At 45.9% G+C, this 15473-nt stretch overlaps 1 protein-coding gene across 1 annotated transcript in view; it reads right to left on the bottom strand.

Annotated features, from left to right (window-relative positions):
• Window positions 1-15259, bottom strand: part of LOC116985979 (cytochrome P450 3A30-like) — a 35410-nt gene extending 20151 nt beyond the window's left edge. The window contains exons 1-8 of the mRNA XM_033041130.1: window positions 15048-15259; window positions 13116-13209; window positions 11898-11950; window positions 9892-9991; window positions 6393-6506; window positions 3505-3593; window positions 1650-1798; window positions 636-763 (exon numbers count right to left, since the gene is read on the bottom strand). Coding sequence (XP_032897021.1) covers window positions 636-763; window positions 1650-1798; window positions 3505-3593; window positions 6393-6506; window positions 9892-9991; window positions 11898-11950; window positions 13116-13209; window positions 15048-15145 — 825 coding nt within the window. The 5' untranslated portion in view covers window positions 15146-15259. The remainder of the gene's footprint in view (window positions 1-635; window positions 764-1649; window positions 1799-3504; window positions 3594-6392; window positions 6507-9891; window positions 9992-11897; window positions 11951-13115; window positions 13210-15047) is intronic.
• Between the last annotated feature and the right edge of the window lie 214 nt (window positions 15260-15473).

Here is a 15473-nt window from a genome sequence, read left to right as displayed (position 1 = left end):
CATCCAACACTCACCAGGGACAATTTACATTTATACCAAGCCAATTAACCTACAAACCTGTACGTCTTTGGAGTGTGGGAGGAAACAGAAGATCTTAGAGAAAACCCATGAGCTCACAGTGAGAATGCACAAACTCCGATCAGACAACACCCGTAGTCAGGATCGAATCCGGGTCTCCGGCGCTGTGAGGCAACAAATCTACCGCTGCGCCATTGTGTGCCCAAGTTGCAGTTACTGTCTTTGGTTGGGGGGTTGGGGGGGGTTTGAACCAGTATTGAGATTATTAACAAACAAACATGCAATAAATGATGTGTCATCTACATGTGTTCAAAAGGGAACTGCAGATGCTGGAATATCGAAGGTACACAAAATTGCTGGGGAAACTCAGCGGGTGCAGCAGCATCTATGGAGCGAAGGAAATAGGCGACGTTTCGGGCCGAAACCCTTCTTCAGACTACATGTATTGTGTTTACAGGTCTTTGATGCTGCTGCAAGGAAGAACCCCTTCCTTCAACCCATTTTTTAGAGTTATGAAATTGAGTGGAGGTGGGTGGTTAGTCAAGGGGGTTGTGAGCTGATGGTGGTTAAAATACAAACAGATACAGGGGTACAATCTGTTCCAGTTTTACACTCACCGCATGCACGTCTTTTTGCCTCTTTGCCTTCAAAGCCGCCATGGTTCTCATGAAGAACTGAGTCGCATCTTTCGGGAAAAAAGTAACGCCAAGTTTTGTCAGGATAGGATTGAAGGCTGGAACTATCACTGAAAAATAAGACAGGAACATATCTTGCAACATGAGCAGACCTGCATGCACACATTTGGAGGGACAGTGAGGAACTGAATGAGGAGTAATCATGCAGAGATAAACCAGTAATGTGCAGGGAAGGAGGGAAGAAAGCTTTTGGTACATTAGCCTCATGAGTCAGGGTATTGATTATAGATATACACAATATGCTGGAGTAACTCAGTGGGACAGGCAGCATCTCTGGAGAGAAGGAATGGGTGACGTTTCGGTTGCTAAAGACCCTTTAGGTCTGAAGAAGAGCCTCGACTCGAAACGTCACCCATTCCTTCTCTCCAGAGATGCTGCTGTCCCGCTGAGTTACTCCAGCATTTTGTGACTACGGTTTAAACCATCATCTGCAGTTCCTTCCTACATATTGAGTATGGATGTCGGGACATCATGTTACAATTGTACAAGACGTTAGTGAGTATGGTGTTCAGTTTTGGTCACCCTGCTGCAGAAGGGATGCCATTAAGCCAGAAAGAGTGCAACATTTTTAACAATGTTGTCAGGACTAGAGTGCCTGTGTTATAGGGGGAGGTTGGGGCAGGCGAGGACTATAATCCTTGGAGTGCTGGAAGCTGAGTGGTGATTATATATAAGGGAATATATACGGTGAATGCACAGTCTTTTACCCAGGGGAGGGGAATCAAGAACCAGGGGACAGATTTAAGGTGAGAGGCAGGATTTAACAGGCAACGTTTTCCTACATTCTCATTAAATTTGAGATTTAAAGTAGGTAAAAAACATACAATATCCATGCAGCATCTGTAGTGAGGATCAACCCCGGGTTTGTAAGCTGCCAGGCAACCACTGCACCACCGAGATGCCCAATAATATCAACAAATACTTTGAATTACTCACAAGCAAGAATAAAAGCAGGGCCGAAGAGGGTGAAATCAATCAACTTCTTGATATTGGTGGCAAGCGGGTCATCGGGATTGTTGATGGAGTCCACATCCACACTGAGGGAGGTGCTGGAGATTGCATCCAGACCGTAGGGCCCAAAGATACTGGCGGATGGGAGACATGATCATTATGTTCCAGTTACTAAACACTTTAACTCCCTCTCCCATTCCCACACTGACCAAATTGGAGAAACTGCACCTCATATTTTGTTTGGGCAGCTTACATCCCAGCAGTATGAACATTGACTTCTCTAACCTCAAGTATCTGTTACCTGCCCACTACCTCCATCCCGCCCCCTTCCCAGTTCTCCAACCAGTCTGACTCTGCATCCCTTCCTTGATCTGCATGCCTTTTGACCTTATCTCTGTAACTCCCTCCCCTCGATGCTCAGTCTGAAGAAGGGTCTCGACCCAAAACGTCGCTCATTCCTTCTCTCCAGAGATGCTGCCCGTCTCACTGAGTGACTCCAGCATTTTGTGTCTAACTTTGATATGTTCGTTGGAATTGCTTAACAGATGACAAGACAAATAAAATCTCATGCCCGCTGCATGTTACAGATAGTTTTGTTTGTACTTCACATCACGAAGAACATCCGGGCCAACTCAAACCCCATTCACGCTCCACGTCACATTCCAATTCTTCATCAGATCTAATTCACAAAATATTCTCTTCCTTTTCCCTCAAAGGCTGGTCTAGTTTTTTTTATAATCCATCTGTACAGATTATTGGAAAATAAACAAGACTGCAGAGATTCACACAGCAGGGCAACAGGCCCTTCAGCTCATCTTGTACTTGCCAATCAAGTTTGGCTAGTCCCATTTCTGTGCATTTGGCCCAATCCCTCTGAACGCTTCTTATCTAAACATCTGCCAAATGCCTTTTAAAAAAAAGTAATAATTGTATTAGCTTCTGTAGTTCCTCTGACAGCTCGTTCCAGATTACTTGCACAAGCAGGTCTCGTACACAGGGACACCCCCACCAGCCCTGACTATACAGACAGGCAAAGGGAATAAAGGTGGAAGGAAAGGGTTCAGGTGCTGTCTAAGTGGAGTTTGCACATTCTGCCTGTGACTCCCACATCCCAAATGTCCGTAGCCTCTGTAACTTGCCCCTCGTGTGTGGAGATTGGGATGAGAAAGTGGGATAACAGAACTAGTGTGAGCGGGTGATCGATGGTCAGATCTGTGGCCAGTTTCCATCCTGAATCCCCAAACCAAACCTGAACTAAACACAAACCATGAAACACAAACATTTAAAACTTGATCGAGGGTCGAAAGAAACTCAAACCCCCTCCACTGGCTGATGAGTTTTAACACTGGAAAGTGGGAAACAAAAAAGTTTTTTTAAATAGATACGAACTCAAGGAGTAGAAATTGTATGGACCCAAAGAAATGACTGAGTCCGGAGACACAAGAATTGACAGATGCTGCAATCTTGACCGAAACACAAAGCCATCTATCTTTTTGGAATGTGGGAGGAAACCGAAGCAGCTGGAGGAAACCCACGTGGTCACAGGGAGAATATGCAAACTCCACACAGACAGCACCTGTGGTCAGGATCAAACCCAGGTTTCTGGCGCCAACCACCAAAAGAGAATAAGTTGAAGGGAAATATAGCGGTTATTCGATCCACTGGAGGAACTCAGGCCAGGCAGCATCAGAGGAGTCGGAAGAATGGTCCTGACCAGAAACGTCACCTATCCCTGCCCTGCCCTCCAGAAATGCTGCCTGGCCCGCTGACTTACTGTAGCACAAGGTGTTGTAAAGTGGAGAGGGGCGGAGGGAAAAACTGAACCAGACAAAATACTTACTCCTTTATGACGACTTTTTCATTCAGCTTCACTTTCTTCTCGGCAATTTTCACAAGGTTTTCTGTTAAGTGGTTAATGATTGGACTCATCTAGGAAAGGGGAAAATAAGAGATCAATGTGAGGGAAGGGTGTACAACGATGTACTGGTCGGGACCCAAACCTGTTTTGCTGGAGGTTTGATCACGGGACCTCCCGTCTCTCAGTGCTACTATTTACGAGGCTACATTGGATCTGCAGACTGACCCATCCCTAACTGAAGCCTTCCCCAACACCAATCAGAAACCCTTCCCATTCCCAGAAAGCATCATTTGTGATCAATGACTAATGCCCCTGTCCCACTTAGGAAACCTGAACGGAAACCTCTGGAGACTTTGCGCCCCACCCAAGGTTTCCGTGCGGTTCCCGGAGGTTGCCGGTGGTTGCAGGTAGTGGAAGCAGGTAGGGAGACTGACAAAAACCTCCGGGAACTGCACGGAAACCTTGGGTGGGGCGCAAAGTCTCCAGAGGTTTCCGTTCAGGTTTCCTAAGTGGGACAGGGGCATAACTCACATCCAACATTTTTACATCATTTGCCAACTTGCTTTCAATTTTCAATACAAAATAAAAGCACTTGCAAACAGGAACCTGATTGTTTTGTTCTCCTCGTGTTTTCTTAGGTCTCAGGAAGTTATCCAACTGAACAGGCCTATGCCAACTCTCAGAGTAATCCAAGTGGCCGATATATTTCCCTTCAACTTATAGCCTTTTGGTGGTTGGTGCCAGAGACCCGAGTTCAATCCTGTCCTCGGGTGCTGTCTGTGTGGAGTTTGCACGTTCTCCCTGTGACCCCGTGGGTTTCCTCCAGGTGGATGATTGAATTAATGTTTTATTGGCACATGAGACAAGTCACGGTGAAATTCTTTGCTTGTATACCCAAGATATGCAAACAGTCGCCCATAAAGGGCGTTGACAAAGTTAGAGAACCCCCACGCCGCCCACATTGTTCTCCCCCCTCCCCCTCCTTCACGGTGGTCCCCTCTGCAGGGTCCTCCTTTGTTCCTTGCCCCGGCAGCTGCGTCCTCACTTGCTCGTGTGTCAGTCGGTGCCATCATCGACCGCCGCTCCCACCTCTCCACTAACACCACCGGGTCCTCTCCAGCCCCGGCCCCTCGCGCTGGCTTCATCAGCCGCGGGCTCCGACCCACGGGGGCTCCAGCCTCACCGACTACGCTGCCCGCTGGGAGGAGTCTTGCCGCAGAGGCCTGCGGGAGGTGCTCCGGTTTTCTCCCACTTCTCAAAGACGCGTGAGTTTGTAGGTTATATGGCCTCTAAATGACCCCTAGTGTGTAGGGATGAGAACGTGGGACTTGCATGAATGGGTGATCGATGTGGACCAAAGGGCCCGTTTCCATGCTGTGTCTTTCAATTAATCAAACTTTAGATTAGAAACAAGGGTCTGTCTTGACCTAATCAAGGAAGACAAAGGCTCGGTTCCCAAGACATTTCAGAGTTGAATTGGCATAGTGAAATCTAATAGTGAAAGGCCTGGATAGAGTGAATGTGGAGAGGATGTTTCCACTAGTTGGAGAGTCTAGGACCAGAGGTCACAGCCTCAGAATAAAAGGACGTACCTTTAGAAAGGAGATGAGATGGAATTTCTTTAGTCAGAAGGTGGTGAATTGCCACAGACAGCTGTGGAGGACTGGGCAATGGATATTTTCCAAGAGTCGAGTCAAGAGTGTTTTATTGTCATATGTCCCAGACGGGACAATGAAATTCTTACTTGCTGCAGCACAACAGAATATGTCAACATGTAAACATTGTATATAACGGGGGGAAAAAGAAAAAGTTCAATAAATAACAAATATAATGCAAATAACAAATAATAATATAGTCTTTTGCAGTTCAGAGCTCAGAGCCCTGATGGCTGTAGGGAAGAAGCTGTTCCTGGACGTTACAGTTTTCAGGCTCCTGTACCTTCTTCCTGGTGACAATGGTGAGATGCGTGTGTGACCAGGATGGTGTGGGTCCTTGATGATTTTGGCTGTTTTTTGAGGCAGCGACTACGATAGATCCCTGCGACGGTGGGAGGTCAAAGCCGTTGATGGACTGGGCAGTGGTCACGACTTCTTGGAGTCTTTTTTCGCTCCTGGACGTTCAAGTTGCCAAACCAGGCCCCGATGCAACCAAGGTGGAGATTGACAGATTCTTGATTAGCACGGGTGTCAGGGGTTATGGGGCGAAGGCAGGAGAATGGGGTTGAGAAGGACAATACCAAAAGACAATAGGTGCTGGAATAGGCCATTCGGCCCTTCGAGCCAGCACCGCCATTCAATGTGATCATGGCTGATCATCCCCAATCAGTACCCCGTTCCTGCCTTCTCCCCATATCCCCTGACTCCGTTATTTTTAAGAGCCCTATCTAGCTCTCTCTTGAAAGCATCCAGAGAACCGGCCTCCACCGCCCTCTGAGGCAGAGAATTCCACACACTCACCACTCTCTGTGACAAAAAGTGTTTCCTCGTCTCCGTTCTAAATGGCTTACTCCTTATTCTTAAACTGTGGCCCCTGGTTCTGGACTCCCCCAACATCGGGAACATGTTTCCTGCCTCTAGCGTGTCCAAACCCTTAACAATCTTATATGTTTCAAAGGGGAGATAGATCAGCTATGATTGAATGGCAGAGTAGACTTGATAGACCGAATGGCCTTATTCTGCTCCTGGAACTTATGAAAATGTTCAGTGTACAATCTGTTCAGCGTGTGGTCACTTTGAAAATCAACCTGCTATTATCTACACTGTCATGAACTCTCTGGTTAACTTGCTATAGCTTGTTACTCCTCACTATCTAATTTTCAAGCCATGTGTGATGTGGATCTTACACCAACGCTCTGCCACACAGGTCTTTACCTGCTTCAGTTTCCCGCTGGTGAACCATGGCGAAAGCACATTTCGAATTCTCTTCCACTTCTCATCTGTAACAACGCTCACAGAGTCTTTCAATGGTCCAATCAGAGCAAATTCCTACATAGAAAGACAGGAAGGTTTACCAATTAGTTTAAAACAAAACAGGTGGGATTCAGACTGAAGAAAGGTCCTAACCTGACACGTCACTTCTTGACGTCAATGCTGCTTGGCCTGCTGAGTCACTCCAGCACTTTTTTCTGTAGTTCTCCTGAATCTCGGTGGCATTCAATGACTTGTTACTTCATTGAATTTCTCTTTCCTAACACCATATGTTTTGGGCTATCAAAGGGGTGACAGGACAGTGGGATTAAATGGGCTACATGTCCTTTTTGGGGTTACAATGGCCAGCACAGAAAGCTGCCAATCTCTCTGTGTTCCTCTGACATGACAGTTGTGGCCATATAGGTTTTGGTTTCTTATTGTCACGTGTACCGAGGTACAGGGAAACGTTTTGATGTGCATGCTGTCTAATGATGATAATGATGTATGAGATTGTGTTACCATTATACAAGCTGTTGCTGAGGCCATATTTGGAGAATAAGGTTCAGTTTTGGTCACCTTGCTATAGGATGGATGTCATGAAGCTGAAAAGAGTGCAGAGAAGATTTGGAAGAAAGTTCCCAGCACTTTATACCTTGTAGTACAGGAGGTTGAGGGGCAATTTAGAGGCGTACAAGATCATGAGTGTATAGACAAGGTGAATGCACAGTCTTGTACCCAGGGGAGGGGAATCAAAAACCAGTGGACATAGGTTTAAGGTGAGAGGGGCAAGATTTAATAGGAACCCAATGGGCAACATTTTCCCACATGGAGGATGGTGGGTGTATGGAACAAGCTGCCTGAGGAGGTAGTTGAGGCAGGGACTGTACTGTAACAACACTAAAACTAATGTGGACGGCACAGAGATAGAAAAGGTTTAGACTAGAGGGATATGAGCCAAAGATGGATAAATGCGACTAGTTTAGATGGGGCACCTGGTTAGGGTGGGCAAGTTGAGCCAAAGGGCCTGTGTAGGAAGGAACTGCAGATGCGGGTTCACACCGAAGATAGACACAACATGCTGGAGTAACTCAGTGGGACAGGCAGCATCTCTGGAGAGAAAGAATGGGTGACGTTTTGGGACGAGACCCTTCTTCAGACAATGTTGTACGACTCCATGACTAACAAACACAATAAATCCAAACTCAAACACAATAGGTAGAACAAAGAGGAAGATGCAGAGTGTAGAATGTAGTTCCCAGTGTTGTAGCCCACCAGTTCCGTGGACAAAGTCCAATGTCCGCTCTGGGATACAGGCGAATCAGACAGCACCCTAGTTATGGAAGGACCATTTACAGAGGGGAAGATGTGCAAGAAGAGGTGATTAGTTTAGTTTGGCATCGTGTTAAACATAAAAATAAATCTACTGTTCCATTTGGTTCTTGTCAGAGAAGCGATTATTTCCCTTGTGCACCCCTTCTCCCGTTATATACAAGTAATGACAGCCTCAAATGTTCTGAGTAGTCTTAGTGGAATGCCAAATCATGCCGGTGTGGCTTCATGAGTCCATCCATCCCATGTAACACGTTGGAAATGGAATTCTACTCAAAGTTTATCATTCATTCCAACCACAGATAAGCAAGAACTGGGATTCTGTATGAGCCAGGACGACAACAGCAGGAACACGGCACTAAATCAATATCTCAGTTTGAACACTAATCCTCTCCACCCTTGAGGTGTGGCACAGCGGGTAGAGCTGCTGCCTCACAGCGCCAGAGACCCGGGTTCAATCCTGACCTCGGGTGCAGTCCGTGGGAAGTTTGCATGTTCTCCCTGTGACAATGTAAGTTTCCTCCGGGTGTTCCAGTTTCCTCCCACATCCCAAAGACGTGTGGGTTTGGCCTCTAAGTTGTTCCTTGTGTCAGGAGTGGATGAGAAAGTGAGATAATGTAGAACTAGTGTGAAAGGGTGGTTGATGTTCGGCATCGACTCAGTCGGCCGAAGGACCTCTTTCCATGCTGTATCTTTCATTCGATGCCGATGTATTGGGTCGTCCGAGCTCTCGACCCGATGCCACCACCCTCACACTGATAAACCACACCTGTGCTCTCTACACATCACAAGATCAGCACGATGGCGCAGCGGAAGGGTCGATGCCTCACAGCGCCAGAGACCCGGGTTCAATCCTGACTACGGGTGCTGTCTGTACGGAGTTTGAAATCCTAAAAAAACAATAATCCTCAAGTTTGTGCCGCGAGAAGATGTTGATTCACAGGAATAAGGAAAAAGATTCCTACTTAGCTGTGAAATCATTTAGGAGCATGTGTACCTCTAACTACTGAAGATAACCATTTAGCATAGGTGTTTACGTGGAGATATATAGAAACATTCACCTTTAAACATATGTAGGATCTGCATTGAGGAAATAATCAAACTCAGCATCTACACTCCATCTTGTTGCTAAGAGTGAATATTGGACGAGTTGCTGACGTTCGCAGAGATACTGTAACTAAATACCATTGTTCGACGAGTTTTTGGTGTCTAATAGAATTAAGCATAAAGATATTTAAAATTTTTAACTTTGAAATGAATCATTTATAAATTCACTGTGACAATTTCCATTTTAAAATGGCTTCGGAATCATTGTAAATTGTCGCTGGTGTGTGTAGGATAGTGGAAGTGTGCAGGGATCGCTGGTCAGTGCCGACTTGGTGGGCTGAAGGGCCTGTTTCCGCACTGTATCTACAAAACTCTAAAAACTAAATATCAGTGAAAATATGAACACACTCTGACCGAACCACCACCACTGGTCCAAACTGCAAGCAAAGGAAAAGAATATATGGGCATGGTGGCAAGAGAGACACAGATGTCAAACCGCCTGTAGTCAGCAGTGCTTTCCTATACCTACCTTCCAGGCTTTTCATTTTTTTTTACCAAAAATAATTTTAATCAACTATTTACAAAAATCATGTGTAGGAAAGAACTGCAGATGCTGGTTTAAATCTGAAGAAGGGACTCGACTCGAAACGTCACCCAATCCTTCTCTCCAGAGATGCTGCCTGCCCCGCTGAGTTATGCCTCTGTCCCACTTAGGAAACCTGCACGGAAACGTCTGGAGACTTTGCGCCCCACCCAAGGTTTCCGTGCGGTTCCCGGAGGTTGCAGGTGGTTGCAGGCAGTGGAAGCAGGTAGGGAGACTGACAAAAACCTCCGGGAACCGCACGGAAACCTTAGGTGGGGCGCAAAGTCTCCAGAGGTTTCCGTTCAGGTTTCCTAAGTGGGACAGGGGCATTACTCCAGCATTTTGTATTTACAAAAATTATATGTACTGTACAAAAAAACAAACAAACCCACCACCATAATACAAAATGAAACGAATATTCTTAAATATTGAATGTTAAATTACTATTTCCCCATTCCGTGGACAGCGCCTAGTCTAAAACCACCCAGGCGCGGAACGTACCCTCCTGTTGGTGAACAGGGTGTAGAATTCCTTTATGAGAATAGTTTTAATCAGGTCAGGCTCTGCAACACACAGCATAGGCTGACGACCGTCATAGATCCTGTAAACAAAAGAATGTTTCAGATCAGGATCTTGTTAAAAACCTATGACTAGATCAGGGGTTGCCAACCTTTTTTGTCCCGTTTACCCCTGGCAATTTTAATAGCTCATAACAATGTTATTTCACTTATTTATGAACAACTAATGATGAACAGATACCGGTATACCAGAACCAAACACAGTCAGTCAATGAGAATAAATATGTACAAATCCAGAATCAACACCTTTACCCCCTGGGGCAACCCTTAGACTAGATATTTTTCCCTTGACCCAAGGACTTTACATTTTCAGTTGGTTTAGGTTTAATTTAGAGGTACAATGCGGAAACAGGCCCTTCGGCCCACCGAGTCCGTACTGACCAGCAATCCCCGCACATTAACACTATACTACACTAGGGACAATTTACACTTATACCATGCCAATTAACCTACAAACCTGTACGTCTATGGAATGTGGGAGGAAACAAAAACAATCGGAGAAAACCCCCCACACGTCTCGGGGAGAACGGACAAACTCCATACAGACAGCATCTGTAGTCGGGATCGAACCCGGGTCTGCAAGCGTGGTAAGGCAGCAACTCTACCACTGCGTCCCTGTGCTGCCCAAATTGGTGTTGGCCTGGGCAGCGTAAAACCCAGCAGTATGAATATTGATTTATCTAACCTCAAGAAACCCTTGCTTCCCCTCTCTCTCCGCCCCCCCCCCCCCCCCGGCCACCTTAGTTCTCCAACTTCCACTGTTCTACTCATTAATGTTACTGATTGTTTGCCTCCGCACAAACTCCACGCTGGTCAGTACAGCAATTTGACATCGACACAGGCCAGCATTGTGTTGCCTCAAGGTCACAGCACTGGGGACCCAAGCAGCCACAGTGAAGGACCTCAACGTGTCGGAGAAAACCAATCAATAGGCTGGGCCTGCAGTTGTTGAGGTTTCCAAAAGCAGTAAAGGACTGTGGAATAAATGTAAATAAATGTAACATGATGTGCAGGGATTCTTCTATTTATGGATATCTTATTTATGATTTTGTACCATAATGTCATTAACTTGTTGGGTTCGCTCTCAACCACGAACTTGGCTTATGAATAGCTCTCGGTATAGTTAGTACCCATATAGTCATCTTCAGTTTGAGTTCAGACATCGTCCAAGCTCCCCATTACAGCTTTGATGAGGTATTCACCAACTCTATCATAGTTATGCCAGCACCACACAAACGTATCATCAATATTTTGCTGTCTCCCTCAAGTGTATCAGTCATTTGTGTCCCATCAAGGATCACCACCCAACCAGGGCTAAAGAGCTAAAAGACAAAAGAGGAGTTCTAGGTTTCATAGTAAAAAAACTCACCTCCAAACTCAATCAACTTTGGATGAATTTTGGGACGTATCCCCGAGACTCCGGCAGTTCTTGATGGACAGAGTTCTTGGAGTAACGATGGTAAATCTCCCAAACTCGCTTCCCTTGTTGAACGAAGCATGGATGAACATTCCACCAACCCTCCCACTCAGCGCCAGGCAAAGCCAAAGATGAGCCAAACACTGGTAGATTCAGGCACAATCCCATTATTCCAGACCCTTGAAATAGGGAAATGAACTAACTGTCCATCGTCATTTTGGTCTATCAGGGCATATCGATTACGCTAACAGAGACGTCCCCCCCCCCCATTGCTTGCACAGGAACCAAAAGCTATCAAGGTTGAGCAACCATTGCGGAATTCAATGCAAATATAACAATTGTCGAGTGTCTGGCACGTCAATAATGTGCCTTCATCCAACTAATGCAGTGTAATAATGGGAAGGAAATGCGCCAATACTTCGCACTTTTATTCTGCACTAATAATTGGAACACTTTTTATATTGAATTATAAATTAATGTGAGGGAGAAATGAAATAGATAGATTCACTCACCCCCAGACGTCTCCATACTTCCTGTAGCATTCTTCATCAAACTCAAACATACCCTGGCCGGGGAAGAAAACAACAAATTGTGAAAGGCATTAATATTGTACAAACACCCAATCTGCAGGTCACAAAGGGTGGGAAAAAATACATCTGATTGTGTGGTGAAGGACAGATTAAGGCAAATACCAAGTCTGATTGATTTACTTAAATTGGTCAATTATCAGAAAGTGTGGAGCAGCAATTTTCAATTTTCCCCACCCACTGAAAAAATGAGCTAACGTCTTAATCTGACCTTTGAAGAACCAATTACAATAGAAACACCTTAAAACCGGTTGGGTAAATGGATCTTTGTTCACACAAGAACTGCCCAACCCTTCCATTTACTCATCCTTCATTCATTCATCTATCTACATCCCCCCCAATCGTGTGCTGGAGGAAGGGATTACAGGTTTGTTGTCTTACTCCACATCTGCTCGCCCCTTCCCACTCTGTAGCCCTCCCAATCCTCGTTTCCTTTCTCATCTGACCTCTCCCACCCATCTCTTCATTTGTCGCCTTATGAAACTTCCCTTCAAAGATCTACATTGGTTCTAAAGCTCTTTGGCTTTGCAAGGTTGAAAAAAAATTCCATATACGTGGTTGAGCAGGTTGGGACTTTATTTCTTGGAGCGCAGGAGGATGAAAGATGTACAAATGTGTACAAAATCATGAAAGGAATAGATCGGGTAACCACACAGTCTTTTGGGCAGAGTAGGAAAAATCGAGAATGAGAGGACATAGGTCTAAGGTGAGGGGGGAAAGATTTAATAGGAACCCGAGGGGCAACTTTATTTTAAAGAAACACAAAGTGTGGGGGTGAATGAAACGAGCTGCTGGGGGAGGTCGTTGAGGCAGGGACTATCGCAACGTTTAAGCAGCATTTAGACAGGTACATGGATAGGACAGGTTTGGAGGGATATGGGCCAAATGCAGGCAGTTTGGACGAGTGTAGATGGGGCATGTTGGTCGGCGTGGGCAAGTTGAACCAAAGGGCCTGTTTCCACGCTGTAAGACTCTAATTCCAGCTTCTTTAAGATCACTCTGCATCAATGTCACCAGATGGAATATCACGGACTAAGTCTCTTGCACAAAAGCTTCAGTAACTCAATTATAATGAGGGGCTTAGAGATGAAAAAGGCTGAGAAATCCATGAGTTATCAACATGCTATGTACAAGAAATCATACTTTTCTGTAATGATGGAATGTTCCAATGAATGGCAGTGGCCTAGGTCCTGGAATTCCAAGTCTTTTGAAGAATCCATATGGTGAAACACTGTACCTGCAATCAAAATTAAATGGTCAACATCTTCATAATAAAGTATTGGTTTGGGCTGGAACATCAAATACGCTGGAGTACTTAATCCCGTACACAAAGCAATCAAAATTCTCCCTTCAGAGTCCTCTGTTTTTAAAGTCTATAAACATTACTGGACTTTGTAAGTTAATGATAAATCAATAATAGTTGTAACTTTGGACTGGAAATAGAAGAAGTACAGTGGAACAAGAGACCGCGAGCTTTAGTGCGGCTGCTGATTCCTGATCTCGCTCAGAACTTGGAACAAAATCATACATTGGGTTAGTCAGAACTTTGAGAGTAGCATCTAAGAACAGGCATTCATTCCCTTTCCACCCAAACACACAATAGAAGCCATGGAAACTGGGGGAGTGAAAGGTTCTCTCAGTAAGATAGCTTACTAACCCCTCGAAGATAGGCATAAAATGCTGGAGTTATTCAGCGGGGCAGGAAGCATCTCTGGAGAGAAGGAATGGGTGATATTTTGAGTCGAGGCAGTTCCTCCCTCAACAAGAGTCTAACCATTTATCCATTAACATTGCCAAGGTCCCATCATCGCCATTTTAGGAGTCATTACTGACCATAAGGTGAACTGCCCCAGTCACACAAACACAGTGGCTACAGTTTAGAAATACAGCATGGAAACAGGCCCTTTAGCCCACCAGGTCCACGCCAGCCATCGATCACCTGTTCACACTATATACCTCTAGGTTATCCCACTTCACCATTTAGAAGAGGCCAATTCATCTACAAACCCACACGTCTTTGGGATGTGGGAGGAAACCGGAGCAAGCCCACACGGTCATAGTGAGAACGTACAAACTCCACACAGACAGCATCCGAGGTCAGGATTGAACCCGGGTCTCTGACACTGTGAGGCAGCAGCTCTACCCACTGTGCCGACAGCTTTTTGTTTTATTTTCAGCTCCTGAATTCACAGCCACTCAATAAGTCAACAAGTGTGCAAGCACAAGGCGCTCTGTGTGTAACCCAACATTGTAAGCTGAAGATAGAAACACAATGCTGCAGGTACTCAGCAGGTCAGGCAGCATCTCTGGAGAGAAGGAACAGGTGTCGGTTCAGGTCAGAACCCTTCTTCTGACTGTAGAAGGGCCTGTTCTTGTGCTGTAGCTGTTACATAGACATAGAAAATAAGTGCAGGAGGAGGCCATTCGGCCCTTCGAGCCAGCACCGCCATTCATTGTGATCATGGCTGATCGTCCCCTATCAATAACCCGTGCCTGCTTTCTCCCCATATCCCTTGATTCCACTAGCCCCTAGAGCTCTATCTAGAGGTTGGGAGGAGAGAAAGCGTTGACGAGGAGGGGGGGGGGGGGGGGGGGGATAGTATTAAGGAGGCCTTTCCTCACTCAGACCATGCCTGGCCCGCTGAGGTCGCGGTTTGATCAAGACGGCTCGGACAAAACTCTGAACATTAATAGCCCATTATCTGTTTATTTGCACTTTATCAGTATATTTATTCATGTGTGTATATATTTATACAATGGTATATGGACACACTGATCTGTTCTGTAGTCAATGCCTACTATGTTCTGTTGTGCTGAAGCAAAGCAAGAATTTCATTGTCCTATCAGGGACACATGACAATAAACTCACTTAATCAACTTAACTTACTTAGACTCTTGAGATGTTTATTGCCTGAACACCCCTCCCCTCTCTCCTCTCCCCCCTCTCCTCTCCCCCCTCTCCTCTCCCCCTCTCCCACTTCCCGAAACACTCGCGCAACGGGTTAACAAACAACACGCAAACGCTGGAACAGCAAAGTAAAACTTGGAACATTAGTGTTGGAATGAGGTACTAACCACGCCAGCAGGAGCAGGAAGGTGAGGAGAAGGGCCCAGGTGTAGAGGGACAGAGTGGCCCAGATCCATCCCACGGTGTCCAGCAGGAGGGTGAGCATTGCAGCGCTGTGTCCCGGAGATCAGTGCAGAGTGGGGAGGGAGGGAGGGAGGTCTCTCTCATATACACTCCCTGCCTGCCTGCAAAGTGACGTTGCCCCGGGCTGATAACTTGACTTGGTCCCACAATTGGAGCACAGAAGTCCAAACTTGACCCGTTTCACCACCTGCGGGAAGGAATGCTGGTTTACACCGAATAGACACAAATTGCTCAGCGGGACAGGCAGCGTCTCTGTCTCAGACTCTGTCTGAAGAAGGGTCTCGACCCGAAACGAAACGTCACCCAATCCTTCTCTCCAGAAATGCTGCCTGTCAGCATGGGTAGGGTGA

This window comes from Amblyraja radiata, chromosome 22 (assembly GCF_010909765.2).
Source record: "Amblyraja radiata isolate CabotCenter1 chromosome 22, sAmbRad1.1.pri, whole genome shotgun sequence".
NCBI lineage: Eukaryota > Metazoa > Chordata > Chondrichthyes > Rajiformes > Rajidae > Amblyraja > Amblyraja radiata.
This window is presented reverse-complemented; position numbering and strand designations above follow the sequence as displayed.